Here is a 15,365-nt window from a genome sequence, read left to right as displayed (position 1 = left end):
TTGACAAAGGAAGACATTTAAAATTTTTATTCACTCATTTATACTGATTGCACTTAAAATGTTGTACATCTTGAAGTCTAGTAAGTTCCAAATTATGTATTTGGAAGTAGTGAGGTCCAAATTAATGAGACTTTAATGTAAAATTTATTTCACTGTTGATGTGAATTTGTTTTACTTTTCAAGTTATATTTTCTTTTTCCCTAATAGCCCTAACTTATTTATTTCATTCATCAGTATCATCAGGTTTATAATAGATGATCTAGAAAATAATTGGTTTTTAAAAATTGAAATAAAATTACTTTTTTTTCATAATCATATAATGCCACATACAGGGTTAATAACGTTTTAAAGTTACTTAAAGCCCTGTTATTTACTTAAAAACCTGTAGTTAGTGAGAAAACATCTATTAGTAAACTTATTCGCCTTTTTAAACCATGATTAAAAGATGAATGGAATAAAGTTTACTGCCTTTTTTTATGTTAAAGCATTTCTATTCAAAATTTCATAGTTTGGTGTTTGGTTTTAAGGCTCCTTTTGCTATTTTGTAAATGTGGGCATTAGTAATGACCTTTAGAATTATTTAATAATTGACATAATATCAATATAACAAATAGACTTTAAAATTGTCCTTGTTTAAGTAAAGTGAAGCAGAAAGCATAGACTCCTTAACGTAAGAAATTAAAAGTCAGTTCTCATTATATATAGAAGTGTGAATGGCAACCTATGTTGAGGAAATATGCCAAAATATTAGGAAACTGCCAGTTTCAACTTTGTCCAGCAGATGGCAGCACAGGACTGCATAGCAAGTCCAAATCGTTAAGTTTGACTGAGAGGCTCCGAAAACGTTTGCTCAAAAACTCACTCAGTGTAATTTGGTGCTTGTGAGGCTCACTTCTTTGAGGGTTGTGGGAGATTGCTTCCATCTGGGCATTCACGCCCCGCGTCTCTTTCAGCAGGTGTTAGCGATTTTATACCTGATTACCAGCCCTCCCCCATGACCGACTCAGGGCTCAGCTCAAGTTCTACCTCCTCTAGTATCAGCTTAGGAAATAACAGCGCTGCCATTTCACATCTGCACACCACCGTCCTCAGCGAGGTCGACATCTCAGTAGAGCAGGATGGAAAAGTCAAAACCCTCATGGAATTCATTACCTCAAGGTAACGTTTGCAGCTCCTACCATTCCTGACGCATAGCTGCGTTAAGTCATGGTTTCATTTGTCAGCTTCAGCGAACCCTATTTTGTTTTCCAAAGGGTCATTGATTTGGAATAGGCAGGTTTGTATTGTGCAATATTTAGAAAATTTGATGCAACCAGAGACTTTCTTCTTTTGCTCACACTGTTATACCTAAGGAGGGCCTTAATCATGAGTAGATACCAGGTACCCAAAGAGGATACAGTATTATCTGAATATATATTTCTGCCTCCATTAGCTACATTAACATTCAATCTTCAAATATTTATTTATGGCCTACTCTTTGCAAAAGCACTATAAATAAAGAAGAAACGTAGGTGGGGAGAAAGGGGCCAGTGTACCACAGCAAGAGCAAAATCACAGACGTGTGAGAAAACAAAGTATTTTTGGAACTGGTGAGTAATCCAGCCTGAGTGTAGTGTGGAGGAATTTCTAGACAAGCTGGAGGACCATGAAGCCCTGGCCAGAGGTTATAGATCTTTTAAGAAAGGAGACATTATCAAAAATCTTTGAGCTGGATGGGGAGGGTGAAGGACCCAATTAAATAAATATGTTGACATGCCGTGGAGTGGCTGGGCCAGTGAGCCATGGCCGCTGAGCCTGCGCGTCCGGAGCCTGTGCTCCGCGGCGGGAGAGGCCACAACAGTGAGAGGCCTGCGTACGCGCAAAAAAAAAAAAATGTTGAGAAAATCAGTCTCATAGCAAAGTATGTGATGAATTAGAGGTGTTACGGACTAGAGGCAGCATGACCACATCTTTTTTCCAGGACACTTTGGGCCTATGGCAATAAGGGGCCTAACCCTTCCTAACCAAGCTGGTGAATGCAAAGATATTTTAAAGAAAGAATCGACAAGTAGTTTTAACTTACAAATTATTTTATTTGCACTACAATCCAAATACAGTCTAGCCTCTACAAACGAGACTGTTTTGACCTGTAATACCTAAGCAGTAACCAGTACTCTTCTCACTTGGCAAAATTTGCCATCTTTTCCTGCTACCTCTGAGAGAATTTGACTGTAACAATGGAAGACTTTGAAATTATACGTAACTTGGATCTTCCTGTACTTGCTCTAGATCATTACATATCCAAGTACATAAATAGTAGCAGTAGGCTGTGTGACATGCTGTTTGATTTATTCAACTACTATCCTTTCTAACTGCAAAAGCACATTTTAGGTGAGTATGAGTTAAACCTTAATTAAGTTTAAAAACCAAGGGAATCATGTCTGTTCTCTGTTTTCAGAAAAAGAGGGCCCCTTTGGAACCATGAGGATGTTTCTGCCAAGAATCCTAGCATAAAGAGTGCTGAGCAGTTAACTACATTTTTGAAACATGTGGTTTCTGTTTTTAAGCAGTCAAGCTCAGGTATCTTTTAATAATCATTTCAGATAGTATTTACTTTCAAGCTGGTCTTTTAGTGTGATCTCAAAACTTATGATAATGTTTAGCAAAAAGTTGACAAGTTGACATGTCTAAATTTTCAAAAGTTTCAGACAGGTTTTCTTTTTTACTTACTAGTGATAACAGATTTGTTCTGGTTGAAGAAAAGCTGTTACTACTTAAAAATAAGAATGCTACTTTGACGCTGTGGGGTTCTTAGTTTGGTGTAAGACGGCATAATAAAATTACAATATAATTGTTTATTATGAAACAATTATATTGAAGGAACATAGGTAGAGATGACAAACTCAAATTATTTTTTTATACTGGTTTGGGCTTCGATCTAAAATTTAACACATTCTGAAAATTATAGTAAAATGTATCTAAAACAGTGGTTCTTAGCTAGGGGTGATTTTGCTTCTCAGGACATTTTGCAATGTCTGGAGACATTTGTGTCACAATTAGGGGGCGCGGGGCAAGTGGTTAGTACTGGTGTCCACTTGGGTAGAGGCTAGGGATTCTGCTACACAGACACACACTACACAGGATAGCCATCACAACAAAGAATTATCTAGCCAAAATGTCAGTAATGCTGGGGCTGAGAAACCCTGTTCTCAGGGATTACTTCCCTGGAGATTAGAATGAAGGGTCATCTAAAGTGCAGATGGAATTTAATGAAAAGAAAAAGCATTGACTTATGAAATATTAGTGTCCACCCAGTTTACCAGGTATTGTGCTGGCACTGGGTTTAACATGGTTATTAGCCTCTGATCCTAACCCCTATATATATCCTGAAAAACAAGCACTTACTTGTTTCCTTTGCTTTCACAGAAGGAATTCATTTGGAACATCATCTTAGCGAGGTTGCTCTGCAGACAGCACTTTCTTGTTCTTCTCGACACTATGCTGGGAGATCCTTTCAGATTTTCAGGGCCCTTAAGCAGCCTCTTTCGGCAACTACACTTTCTGATGTTCTCTCCAGACTTGTAGAAACTGTAGGGGATCCAGGAGAAGATGCACAGGTAGTTCATTCAATTCTTTCAGCAAGTATCGAGCACTCCTCATTGTCAAGGACTTATTGCCAAATGTAAATCATGGCAGGTAGAGCAAGATAATGGTTGTATAGAATTACTGATGTCGGATGCTAACAAGCAAAGAATTAAGAAACAAAGTTGTGTAATTAATGTTTAATAACACACTAATTGAATTAAATAGTGCCTATCAGAAACAGCTTTATCACACACACCTGGATGTTATTCTGAGATGACCGCAAGGTATAAGAGGAATTTAAAGTTAGATGTAAACTAGAACACTGAATTTCATTTGTTAAGATAAATTAAGTGAAATACTGCAATAGAGAGCTTACATAGGTCTGTACAGACTCATGACTTTATTAACACTGTTTTAGACACCGAGGATACAGTAATGAACAAGACAAAGTTCCTGGCATTCTGGAGCTCACATTTCATTGGGGAAACAAGCCTTTAATCCACCAATAAAGTATAATACAAGTTTACTTAGTGATGAATGCTGTGAAAGTAATAAGGTAGAGTAACAGGTTAAAGAATGATGGGGGAGAGGATTTTTTATTTATTTATTTATTTATTTATGATCATCTGAGAAGAAGAGTTTTGAACACATGTTTAAATGAAGTGAGCCCTGTGATAATCTGGGGAAGAGGGCAGAGGGAAACAGGACTAACAAGTGCAAAGGGCCTGAGGCAGAAGCAATCGGCTTTTTAAAGGAACATCAGGGGAATTCCCTGGCGGCCCAGTGGTTAGGACTGACTCGGCGCTTTCACTGCTGGGGCCCAGGGCTCAATCCCTGGTCAGGGAACTAACATCCCGCAATCCTCATGGCTCAGCCAAAAATTAAAATAAAACAAAATAAAGAACATCAAGCAAACCAATGTGGCTAGAACGTACTGGTTGGGGACCTCCAGAGGCAGGAGATTGATGAGGTAAGCAGGTCCAGATCATGCGAGGCCAAGGAGGTTCTGGTGGGAGGTGGGAGTTTACTCTGAACTGATGGGAAACCGCCCATTGGTTTTAAAAGGAAGGTGATGGATATGACTTGCTTTTTTTAAACACTCACTCTGTAGGCTAGGTGGAATCCTTAGGAAGGCAAGAGAGGTCAGTTAAGAGGCTCTTTGTAAGAGTCCAGGCCAAAATGATGATAGTTTGGATTAAGGGGAGCTATGGAGGTAGAGAAAAGGAAGTCAGATTTAGGATTTATTTTTAAAGTAATATTTTCAAGGTGCTGATGGATTCAATTTAGATGTGAGAGAAAGAAACAAGGATGGCTCCTAGATTTCTGACCCAGGTAATTTTGGGTGCATCGTGTTGCCAGTATAATCAGTTTATACCATTAGTTTGATGCATTCTCATCCATCAGCAAGATCACGTTGCTCAAGAGTTTATTTTGTAATATTAATGTGGAGTTTGTTCTATTTTGAAATCTCATCAGGAAGTGCATTGCAGTTTCTTCTTTCCAGAGTATGATTAATTAAGATCTGCCTTTTTTTCTAGGGATTTGTGATTGAGCTTCTTCTCACGTTGGAATCTGCAATTGATACTTTGGCTGAAACCATGAAGCATTACGATCTTCTTTCTGCCCTTTCTCAGTAAGAACTGAAAAACTAGGCAACCGGCAGACTTGTATTTAGACCTTCAATAGCTAAATATGTGTAATACTATATTGTTCTAATATCGGCAGTGAGAGTACTACCCTTAAATTCAGATGGATTGCCGGTGGGAAAATGAGCCTCAGACAGTGAGACGTGTGAAAGCTCACGGGGCTAGTATGCGGCAGTGCCGTTCCTCTGACACCCTAGTCAGAGACCTTTCTGCTGTGCTACTTGGCTTCAGCCTCAGTGACAGGCTGTATTACTGCCACACTCAACATCCTCTTGTCACCCCAGCAGGCCAGGCTCCTCGGGACTCACACCTTCCACATACTGTTGCTTCTCCCTGGACCAGCCTCTCTTCGAACTTTGTCTTCCTTGCAAATCCCAAATTGGTTTATCCTTTAAGTCCCGTCTTAATATCACCTCCTAGCTAAGTATTTCTAACTGCCCCAGGGGAATGCTAAGCATTCCATCCTTTGGGATCTCACAGTATTTTCTTAATATTTTCATAACAGCAACTAACAGGCTCTAATTTATCCATTTCCATGGACTTTAATGTTCCTAGCATTTTGCATGCTGCTGGCACACGTAGAAAGTATTCTGTAATTATTTTTTAATCAATGATAATTAGATGTGAGGGAGAAGGAGAAATAAAAACTAAATTTTTGAGCTTGGTTCTTTTGGAAAGAATGTGAATTGACAGAAATAGGGACATCAGGACCTTTGAGTCTGGGGGTGAGACAAACGAGGCCTGCTTTGGACGTAATATGTACTAAATCCCAGAGCTGAAAGTTATCAGCAATAACTATGGCGGAATTTTCGCTTCAAATCAAACCTCATCCAACCCAAAGTAGCCACAGTGGAAAAGATACTGTTGTACATTTTAATAGGGAGGAAAGAACTGAAATTGGGTTAAGCAAAGTCAGATATACTTAAAAATGATTTTTCCTGGTAACAGTTACCATTTTGCAGTGTTTTCAAGAGTACAGTTAATGTAGCAAAAGAAGCGATTGTGCATGGATTCATCTTTTCTTTTTCTTTCTTTTTTTTTTTTAAAGAACCTCATACCATGATCCTATAATGGGAAACAAGTATGCAGCTAACAGGAAAAGCACTGGACAACTCAATCTAAGCACAAGTCCCATTAATAGTAGCAGTTATTTGGGATATAGCAGTAATGCAAGAAGTAACTCTTTGAGGTTAAGTTTAATTGGTGACCGAAGAGGTGACCGGCGGCGGAGTAATACACTGGATATAATGGATGGACGGCTCAACCACAGCAGTAGCTTAGCGAGGACTCGAAGCCTTTCCTCCCTGAGAGAGAAAGCCGTGTATGATGTGCAGCCCACTACTGAGCCTGCCAGCTTGATGGCCACCATTTTTTGGATAGCAGCATCTTTATTAGAATCAGATTATGAATATGAATACCTCCTGGCTCTCAGACTTCTCAACAAATTGCTGATCCACCTGCCTTTGGAAAAATCAGAGAGTCGAGAGAAGATTGAAACCGTACAAAGCAAACTGAAGTGGAATAATTTCCCAGGCCTTCAGCAGCTCTTCCTTAAGGGTTTTACCTCAGTATCCACACAGGAAATGACAGTGCACCTCCTGAGTAAACTCATTGCTGTCTCCAAACACACGTTGGTGGATCCTTCCCAGTTGTCAGGTGATGTGACTTGAATTGCACCAACTCTTCGCTTTTCTTTAATATAGTGAAATGTTAACTAATTGTTGGTTTTGAAATCTACTAATTTCTGCTTTTCCACAAACAGTTATGGTTTTCTTAATATGTGAGATAGCTTAAATTCTTTGGTAAAAGCAAAAAAAAAAAAAAAATTTTTTTTTTAGAAGATCAAGTACTCCAGGAAATAAAAAGAAAATGGTTTTTGTGAACCATGAAAAAAAACATCCTTTAATTTTTAAAATAATGTGCAATAAAATTGGTTATTGTTTGCTTTTTTTTTTTTTGATAGGCTTTCCTCTTAACATCCTTTGCTTATTGCCTCACTTAATCCAGCATTTTGACAGCCCAACTCAGTTTTGCAAAGAAACAGCTAGTCGAATAGCAAAGGTAAGCAAATGTGATGCTGGAAGATAACACTTTAGGGAATTTTCTCTGGAGTTTATCTTAAGGGGGGAAGTCTCTTGAAAATCCTTTTACTGTCACTTCCTATCTAAATTTTTATTCTTTTATGCATATGAAGGAGTAATATAGTAATGATATGTTAGCTGCTCAAATGACAGTGAATAAAATTATTTGTTTAGAGTAGCTCTCCTCTGAGTCTGAATCTTTTTCTGCTCTGTTTCCCTACTTTATCCTCTGTCAGTTTCCAAGTCATTCATTCATTTGCCCCCCAGATATGTACTGAGCACTGGATCAGGTGCTGGAAATACAATGATAATCATAGTAAATAGAATCCTTAGCCCTATGGGCCTTAGGATGGCAGTGCAGTCAAGTAAGTAGACAATCACCGTAGAGCCTGGTGACTTTGCAATGGGAGAACAAAATATTCTAGGGACACATAAAGCAAAAGTCTGCCTGGGGGAAGTCATATCTAAGTGGACTTGAAGGGCAAATAAGGTCCCTGGATGAGAAACAAGAGCAGGGCTGAAGGTAGAAATTTTCCAGGCAGGAAAAATTGCATGTGCAAAGGCCCTGCGGAAGAAGAGGGCATAATGTATTTTTTGATTCTGAAAGTTCTCTCTCCCTTTATGTTTGCCTTTTTCCTTCTAACATTCTCTTTATCTTCTCTCTCTGCTCCCTTCATTCTTTTCTCTTCCTTATTTGACTCTTTCCCTCCCATCATATATTTCTTAAACACATATGTAGCTATTTTTAAATCGTTTGTGAACATTTGTTTAAAAGTTTTATAGATCTTAGTCTTAATTGTAAAAGCATATGATGTTGACATTTTATCTATTTAGTAACGTCCTCTTAAGAACAATAAAGAGATCACAAATACCTTACCTTCGGCTTAAACTTAATTCTTAACTAATTTTATTTTATATATTTATTTTTTTTTGTCACATTGAGTCTTGGAAAAAAGACTTTTCAGGCTGAAAATACAAACAGTTACAAGGAGTTATAGGAATTTACAAGTAATATACATACAACAGGAAATCAGGTGAACTGGAGGGGGTGACTCAAGTAATATAAGTAAGATAACCTGGCTAAAGCACTGGGAGAAAAATCAGAGAAGTCTGCAACAGAAGGGAACAAGCAAGTAAATTTCTCTGGAAGAGCATTTTATATAAGCAGTTTTTTTCAAACCTGAGATTCAGTTAGCAAGTAGCACAGCAGTAAGTGGAAGGAGCAAGCTTCTAGAAAACCAAATAAAACACCCATCTCTCTATGGCCGCCATTTCAGTACTGTTAAGTGCAAATTTATCTCTGGGTGCCAATGGAGTGAAAAAAGACTACCAACCCAATAAATCACATACACAGTAACAAGAGTAAGAACATTTTCATTATCTGGATAGAAAATGTTTAATAAGTGACAAGAAAATATTTAATAAAATTTGCTGTTGAATCCATCCTTATTTAAATTTCTAAATAGATATGGAGAAATTCTTAACCATTTTAACAGCATGTATTTAAAAAGAAGAGCCATTATTATAGTTCATGGAGACATATCTTAGTTTTGAATATGATGGTTTGTACTAAAAAACCCAACAACATGTATTTGCATTAATGAGGTCTAAAAGTGATTTTTTAAATAATTTATTAAAATGACTTTCATTTTAATATTCTAATAACACACCATTAGGAAAATGTAAACAAAGATTTTATTTTTTTCTACATGAGGGGTAAGAAAGAAAATATAAGGAAAGAATGTATATTGGCTTATTTGGGGATTTTAAGAAAGTAAAAAGCATAAATCCCTTGATAGGGGAAGTAGAAGCATTTGAGATTGGCGGCGGAAGTGCTGAGTAATTTGCTGAGTGTTAGGTCAGGTGAGAAGCACAGCGTGACTGGAAGGCCATAGAAGGCCCTTGAGCTCCAAGCCTCTGCTGTCCTGACCGAGGCAAAGCACAGGAAAGTCCCAAATATCTTTTATGTTTTTAAGAAATCAAATATGTGGCTTGCTGATAGTCATAAACTGCTATTAAGTCTGTTTTCTTCCTGTTGAGCAGCACACAAAGGTTCCCTCTGTGGCCTTTCAGCAACCTGCAGGATGTGAACTAAATTGATTCCTTAATTGTTCTCTCACTTAAACTGTTGAGAATAATTTTCTGCCATTATGTGCTTCCTCATTATGCAAATATCACTCTTTCTACTGTTTGTGCCCTTGGAGAGCACAGAATTTCAAAATGAGGCAACACTTAGGACAAATATTGTCCTTTTTAGCTATTCATTATGGCAAAAATAGTATGCTAAAAAAGTTTGTTATAAAACATACTCTTTTTTGGCTCGTATTTTAACCTGGTAATTCCAAAGTTCCAAAATTAAATCTAAGCCATTTGCTTTACTATAAAATTACACAGCCTATTATTCTGAAGAACTTTCTTCTGTTTCAAAAAATAGGTTCTTAAAAAATCATTCTTTAAAAAAATATTCTTTAAGAATATAAGAATTCTATAGGAATACCTTATCCTTCAGGATAAGATTAGAATTTACTCTAAACTATAAAAATTTTTGCTGAAGGATAACAAATTTTGAAACTATAAAGTTATGTGGTTTTTAAAAAAATAGTGTGATAAATTATTATATTTTGAAATACAAATCAGAAATATCAAACAACTTTTCTTTTTTCTTCCTGGTGTCTGTTTTATGAGTAAAAGGCTAATGGCATGAAAACAGCTGCTTTTAATGATTTTATAAAATAACTTCCAAGGTACTGTATTAGTCTCTGCATAGTCTCGCATGCTTTCATATCTTGGGCCTACATTTGTTGATTCAGATTCTGTAGTACCGTATCACGCAAAGTCTAGGAAGTCAGTACACTTTGTAGTAGCCTGTAAATGATTGGCCAAGGACCTTAAGAGCTTTAGGTGATTTCCTGAAGAGTAGCTTGACGTCCACACTGGAGATTGCCATTCACTGGAGATGCAGGACTCAAACGTTTTATCAGTCCTCCAATGAAGCCCTTTGACTGTATCACACAGGTTGAGGCTTCTGCAGTTGACTGCCCTAGTGAGATACCCTGGACAGCTTGAGACTAAAGCATTTCTTCTTTGGCGTAGCAGCTCCGAACCTCGCTGAGGATTCCCACGTTGAGCCTGCCTGTTTAGTTATTTGTGCACTGAACCGTATATAGATTTTACAAAACAAAACTCTTTTTATGAAATGACACACAGGGTTTACAAAAACATTTGGGTTTTTACCAAAGACATTTTACATCAGACTGAAAAAAAACCATACTACTTAACACCCACAGAAGTGCTTGACATATTAATCCTCTCCGTATGATCTAAGGCATTCTCTTAAGAATGCCTTGTGCTTTTTCCTCTTCTGTTTAACTTCTCTACCATATTGAAATAAAATGCATTAACTCTTCAACATATATATCTAAATTGATGCATTAAATAAATACATTTAGTATAAAATCAAACTTAACTGTCTTTAAGTGAATGAAATTTTTGCTTGCTTTTTTAGGTTTGTGCAGAAGAAAAATGCCCAACGCTTGTCAATCTGGCTCACATGATGAGTCTGTACAGTACGCACACGTATTCCAGAGACTGTTCTAACTGGATCAACGTAGTGTGTAGATACCTGCATGACTCCTTCTCAGATACTACATTTAGTCTTGTGACTTATCTTGCAGAGGTAAATTCAGTCCCCCAAAAAAGGATTTTTCAACTGCTCTGTGGCAAAATTTTCAAATAGATTTTATTTCTAGAAGCAGCACTGATGCTAATTAATCTTCAAATTTTCTTTGAGAGTGAATATAGGTAACATCTTTTTTTGATGAAAAATATAGGTAATATCTTTCAAGTAAGGAGGAAGTTTTTATAAAGGTTTTTTTTTTTCATTTTCAGTGTTTATTTCCTCGTTTACTGTCCTTAAGTGACATAAAGCTCATAATGATATAAACCTCACCTTTATTTCAAAAGGCAAATGGGTTTTTTCCTGGTCTTGATCCTAGGGAATGGTTATCTTTTTGTTTCTACAAAACCAGCTCTTGGCTTTGAGATCCTTTCTAGAATAGTAATACAGCATGCAAAGTCATTTCTGCTTGGCAAGTTTTAATTTTGATTAAAACTATATTTCCTTCCTAATGTAAAATAAGATTTGGGGGGGAGTAAATAGAATTTTTAAATCTGGTGATAGAACAGCATGAAAAGTCAATACAGTTCACCTTGAACAACGCAGGAGTTAAGGGTGCCAAGCCTCCACACGGTCAGATCCACATGTAACTTACAGTCAGCCCTCCACATACATGATTCAAACAACTGTGAGTCCTGTAGTGCTGTAGTATTTACTGCTGGAAAAAACCTACATATAAGTGGACCCATGCAGTTCAAACCTGTTATTCAAGGGTCGACTGTATTTATTTGTTGAAGAACTAACTTCGTGCCTAGAAAAGTAAGTTATTGAGTAGAGAGCCACGAGGAGACCCTCAAAAGGAAGAAATTCCTAGTCACTAAAAATGTTTGTCAGTGATACGTTCCTTTTCAGAAAGTTGACCTCTGGCAGCTAAACCTAACACACTGTACAAACTTAAATTACTTGTAACTCAATAAACATTTTAAGTATTGCTCATAGCACTGTTTAACTTAGCTAAGTCACTGATGGTGAGCATCATAAAGTGCTCAGGACTGGTGTGGAGTTTTAAGGTGTTGGTTTGGGTGGGTTTACTCCCATCGACTTTATATTTAGGTGAGCCAACAGCGTGAGCCCTCTGCCTGAGAGCTTCCTAACCTGAATGAATGCGCATCGCTAGGTTATCTGATACCTACACCTGTAGGACAAGAGCCAACATAAAGCCAGACCTCCTTAACTGGCTTTGAATTTAAGTGCCTTTGTCTAGCTTTCACTTTTGCGCCACCATAAAGTTCAACACTAAAGCAACACTAGCGCTCCCTGAAGACCCATCATGGGGTTCTAAGGTCTGGCACTGGCCTGCTGGGTACCACATGTGGGCCGTGTAGTTCCAGTCTACAGAGAGAATGCTTTGTCTCCAATGTTACTCTTACTAGTGTAAGTTATCCTTGTTTTATGATTATTAATAACTCTCAAATTATTACTAACAACAGTACTGAAATTAATTACACATATTTAGAACTACACATATATAATTTAATTGTCCTACAAACCCTATGAGGCAAGTGTTACCAGTTTTATTTTTAAAAATCAAGGCTCAGAGAAATAAGAAACTTATCCAAGATCACATAGGTAGTAAGTGGCTGGTGTGAATGGCTTGCGGGTAGTTAGTTATTTGGTGACGGTGGTGTAGCGGTTTTTCTCTTAACCTAAAATAAATGGTGCTTAACTAAATTAGTTAAGGATATAAAAGAAAGCACTGAGATTAAGATGACAAGTAATCTGTCTAATTCTCCTTTCTGCAGCAAGGACAAGTAATAATAATAGACATTACCTTTTACCTTCATTATTCTCTGGATTTCTGATAACTCTAACCATGAACTCTTAGGTTAAATCTGTTATGGTTTTCAACATCACTCATGTAAATCCTGTGGCATCTTCTTTAACCTGATTAAAGTGTACTTTTTAATATTACTTTCAGTTGTTAGAAAAAGGACTGTCCAGTATGCAGCAATCATTACTACAGATCATCTATAGTCTTTTGAGTCATATTGACCTCTCCGCTGCCCCAGTGAAGCAGTTTAATCTGGAGATCATAAAGATTATTGGAAAATATGTACAGGTGAGTGACCCCAGATCTCATGTATAGAAGTGTTCATCTCGAAACAACTTATAATCATAAAAAATTGGAAACACCTTAAGTGTCTAAGATAGGGGAAGTGGTTAGTTCATAAATCATGTTTTCAGGAATAGTTACAACACGAGAAAATGTTCTCAATGTGAGTGATGTCAAGCAGAATCTGAACGGTAGGATTGGCATGATTCCTGATTTTTATTTTTAATGATTATGTCCTCGAATGTACATTTCAGGAATCACTGGAAGGAATGTACACAAATGGCAGCAGTCACTGTCTCTGGACAGTGTACTTTGTACCTTTCTGTTTTTAACCAAGTCCTACATAATGAACAGATATTACTTTTAGAAACAGAAGAACTCTTTGAAGAGTCTGTATTTTAGAGTTGCTTTCTGTGTCTGGTAAAAAGTGCCAGATACTTAGAAAGTAGAAAATCAGACTTGGTTTAACTGTAAATGGCGACAAGTTAACTTGGTCTGTACTGAATTTCACTTTAGAACTATCTGTAAGAAAGGCCTTGACAACCAGAGCAGTATTGTGGATACAACTGACCAAACAGAGCAAACTCTTTGAGAGCCTTAACAGATTAATACTTTGTGTTTCTACTCCAGTGATACTTGTATTCACTAAAGCAAAATTTACAAATGGAAATACTCAGCTGCAATGAGTTTGTGTTCTGGTCCATATCTGAAAGTAACACAACTGTATCAAAATGTTTTTCAGTATTTTTATTGGGTAATCTGGGTTATTTTTTAGATTCCCTTGAAAATCAGTGATTGCAAATATTAAAAAAAAAAACATAGGTTTCTTTGGTAACCCTGTGTATCTTCTCTATTTTTATCTCTTAAGGAGCAAGGCTTCACCATTCAACAATTATATTTTTTTTTCCTAAAGCACTTTTCTCTTTTTTTTCCTTAAGGCTTAAAGAAGTTAACTCATCAGATATTTGCTGGATCACCCGCAGAAATACATAGCACATTGAATTACTAATTTATGAAACATAGATACATTTCTTTGGTTCAGAACCACAAGCTTATATGCCCACTGGGCCAGCAAGTAACCATAAGAGGGCATAGATTTATGACTAAGTGAACTGCACATTCCTCATCTAAAAGGAACAGCACGACTAAGAATGGTTGCCATGTTGGAGTACAGGTCCACTGTGGCCAGAACTTCTAATTTTTCTTTTCTAATTTATAAAGAGAAGCTCAAAATCTGGGTTTTTCTTTAAAATTGCCTAATTTTAAAATGTCTCAAATTTCTTTTTATTTTTTAATTAATTTATTTTATTTTATTTTTAATTTATTTATGTTTTGGCTACGTTGGGTCTTTGCTGCGTGTGGGCTTTCTCTAGTTGCAGCAAGAGGGGGCTACTCTTCGTTGCAGTGCACAGGCTTCTCATTGCAGTGGCTTCTTTCGTTGCGGAGCACGGGCTCTAGGCGCATGGGCTTTGGTAGTTGTGGCTCGCGGGCTCTAGAGCGCAGGCTCAGTAGTTGTGGCACACAGGCTTAGTTGCTCCGCGGCATGTGGAATCTTCCTGGACCGGGGCTCGAACCCATGTCCCCTGCACTGGCAGGCGGATTCTTAACCACTGTGCCACCAGGGAAGTCCTTAAATTTATTTTTAAATGTTGGGTAAACCAAGGTTATATTTAGCTGACAGGTCATCCCAGTTAGTGACTTCTGCTTTATTCAAATATATGTATATTCAAATATATGTATATATGTATATTCAAATATATATGTAAATGATAATCTTTTACATTTAGAACACAAGTACCAATATAATTTATGGAAATATCTCTGAAGAGATTTTAGCATTTTGCAATGCCCAGAGCTCCTAATTATTTCCATAAGAAAAAAATGATGATGATTTTTACATAGTCTAACTTTGTTAAAGATAAACTGTTTTCTACGATGATGTGCTTAAAATGTCACAGTGTCATGTGGACATTTTTTTTTTAATTTATTTATTTATTTTTGGCTGCGTTGGGTCTTCGTTACTGTGCGTGGGCTTTCTCTAGTTGCAGCGAGCGGGAGCTACTCTTCGTTGCAGTGCGTGTGCTTCTCATGGCGGTGGCTTTACTTGTTGTGGAGCACAGGCTCTAGGTGCGCAGGCTTCAGTAGTTGTGGCATGTGGGCTCAGTAGTTGTGGCTCGCGGGCTTCAGTGGTTGTGGTGCACAGGCTCAGTAGTGTGGCTCACGGGCTCTAGAGCGCAGGCTCAGTAGTCACGGGCTTAGTTGTTCCGCGGCATGTGGGACCTTCCTGGACCAGGGCATGAACCTGTGTCCCCTGCATTGGCAGGCGAATTCTTAACCACTGCGCC

The 15,365-nt window shown here is 37.5% G+C and overlaps 1 protein-coding gene across 1 annotated transcript in view; it reads left to right on the top strand.

Annotated features, from left to right (window-relative positions):
• FRYL (FRY like transcription coactivator) overlaps positions 1–15,365 on the top strand; it is a 234,344-nt gene that overhangs the window by 182,708 nt on the left and 36,271 nt on the right. Inside the window, exons 42-49 of the mRNA XM_030880492.3 lie at positions 954–1,158; positions 2,438–2,559; positions 3,406–3,596; positions 5,103–5,197; positions 6,259–6,866; positions 7,174–7,271; positions 10,797–10,967; positions 12,886–13,026. Coding sequence (XP_030736352.1) covers positions 954–1,158; positions 2,438–2,559; positions 3,406–3,596; positions 5,103–5,197; positions 6,259–6,866; positions 7,174–7,271; positions 10,797–10,967; positions 12,886–13,026 — 1,631 coding nt within the window. The remainder of the gene's footprint in view (positions 1–953; positions 1,159–2,437; positions 2,560–3,405; positions 3,597–5,102; positions 5,198–6,258; positions 6,867–7,173; positions 7,272–10,796; positions 10,968–12,885; positions 13,027–15,365) is intronic.

Source organism: Globicephala melas, chromosome 5, assembly GCF_963455315.2.
Source record: "Globicephala melas chromosome 5, mGloMel1.2, whole genome shotgun sequence".
NCBI classification, from domain to species: Eukaryota; Metazoa; Chordata; class Mammalia; order Artiodactyla; family Delphinidae; genus Globicephala; species Globicephala melas.
This window is presented reverse-complemented; position numbering and strand designations above follow the sequence as displayed.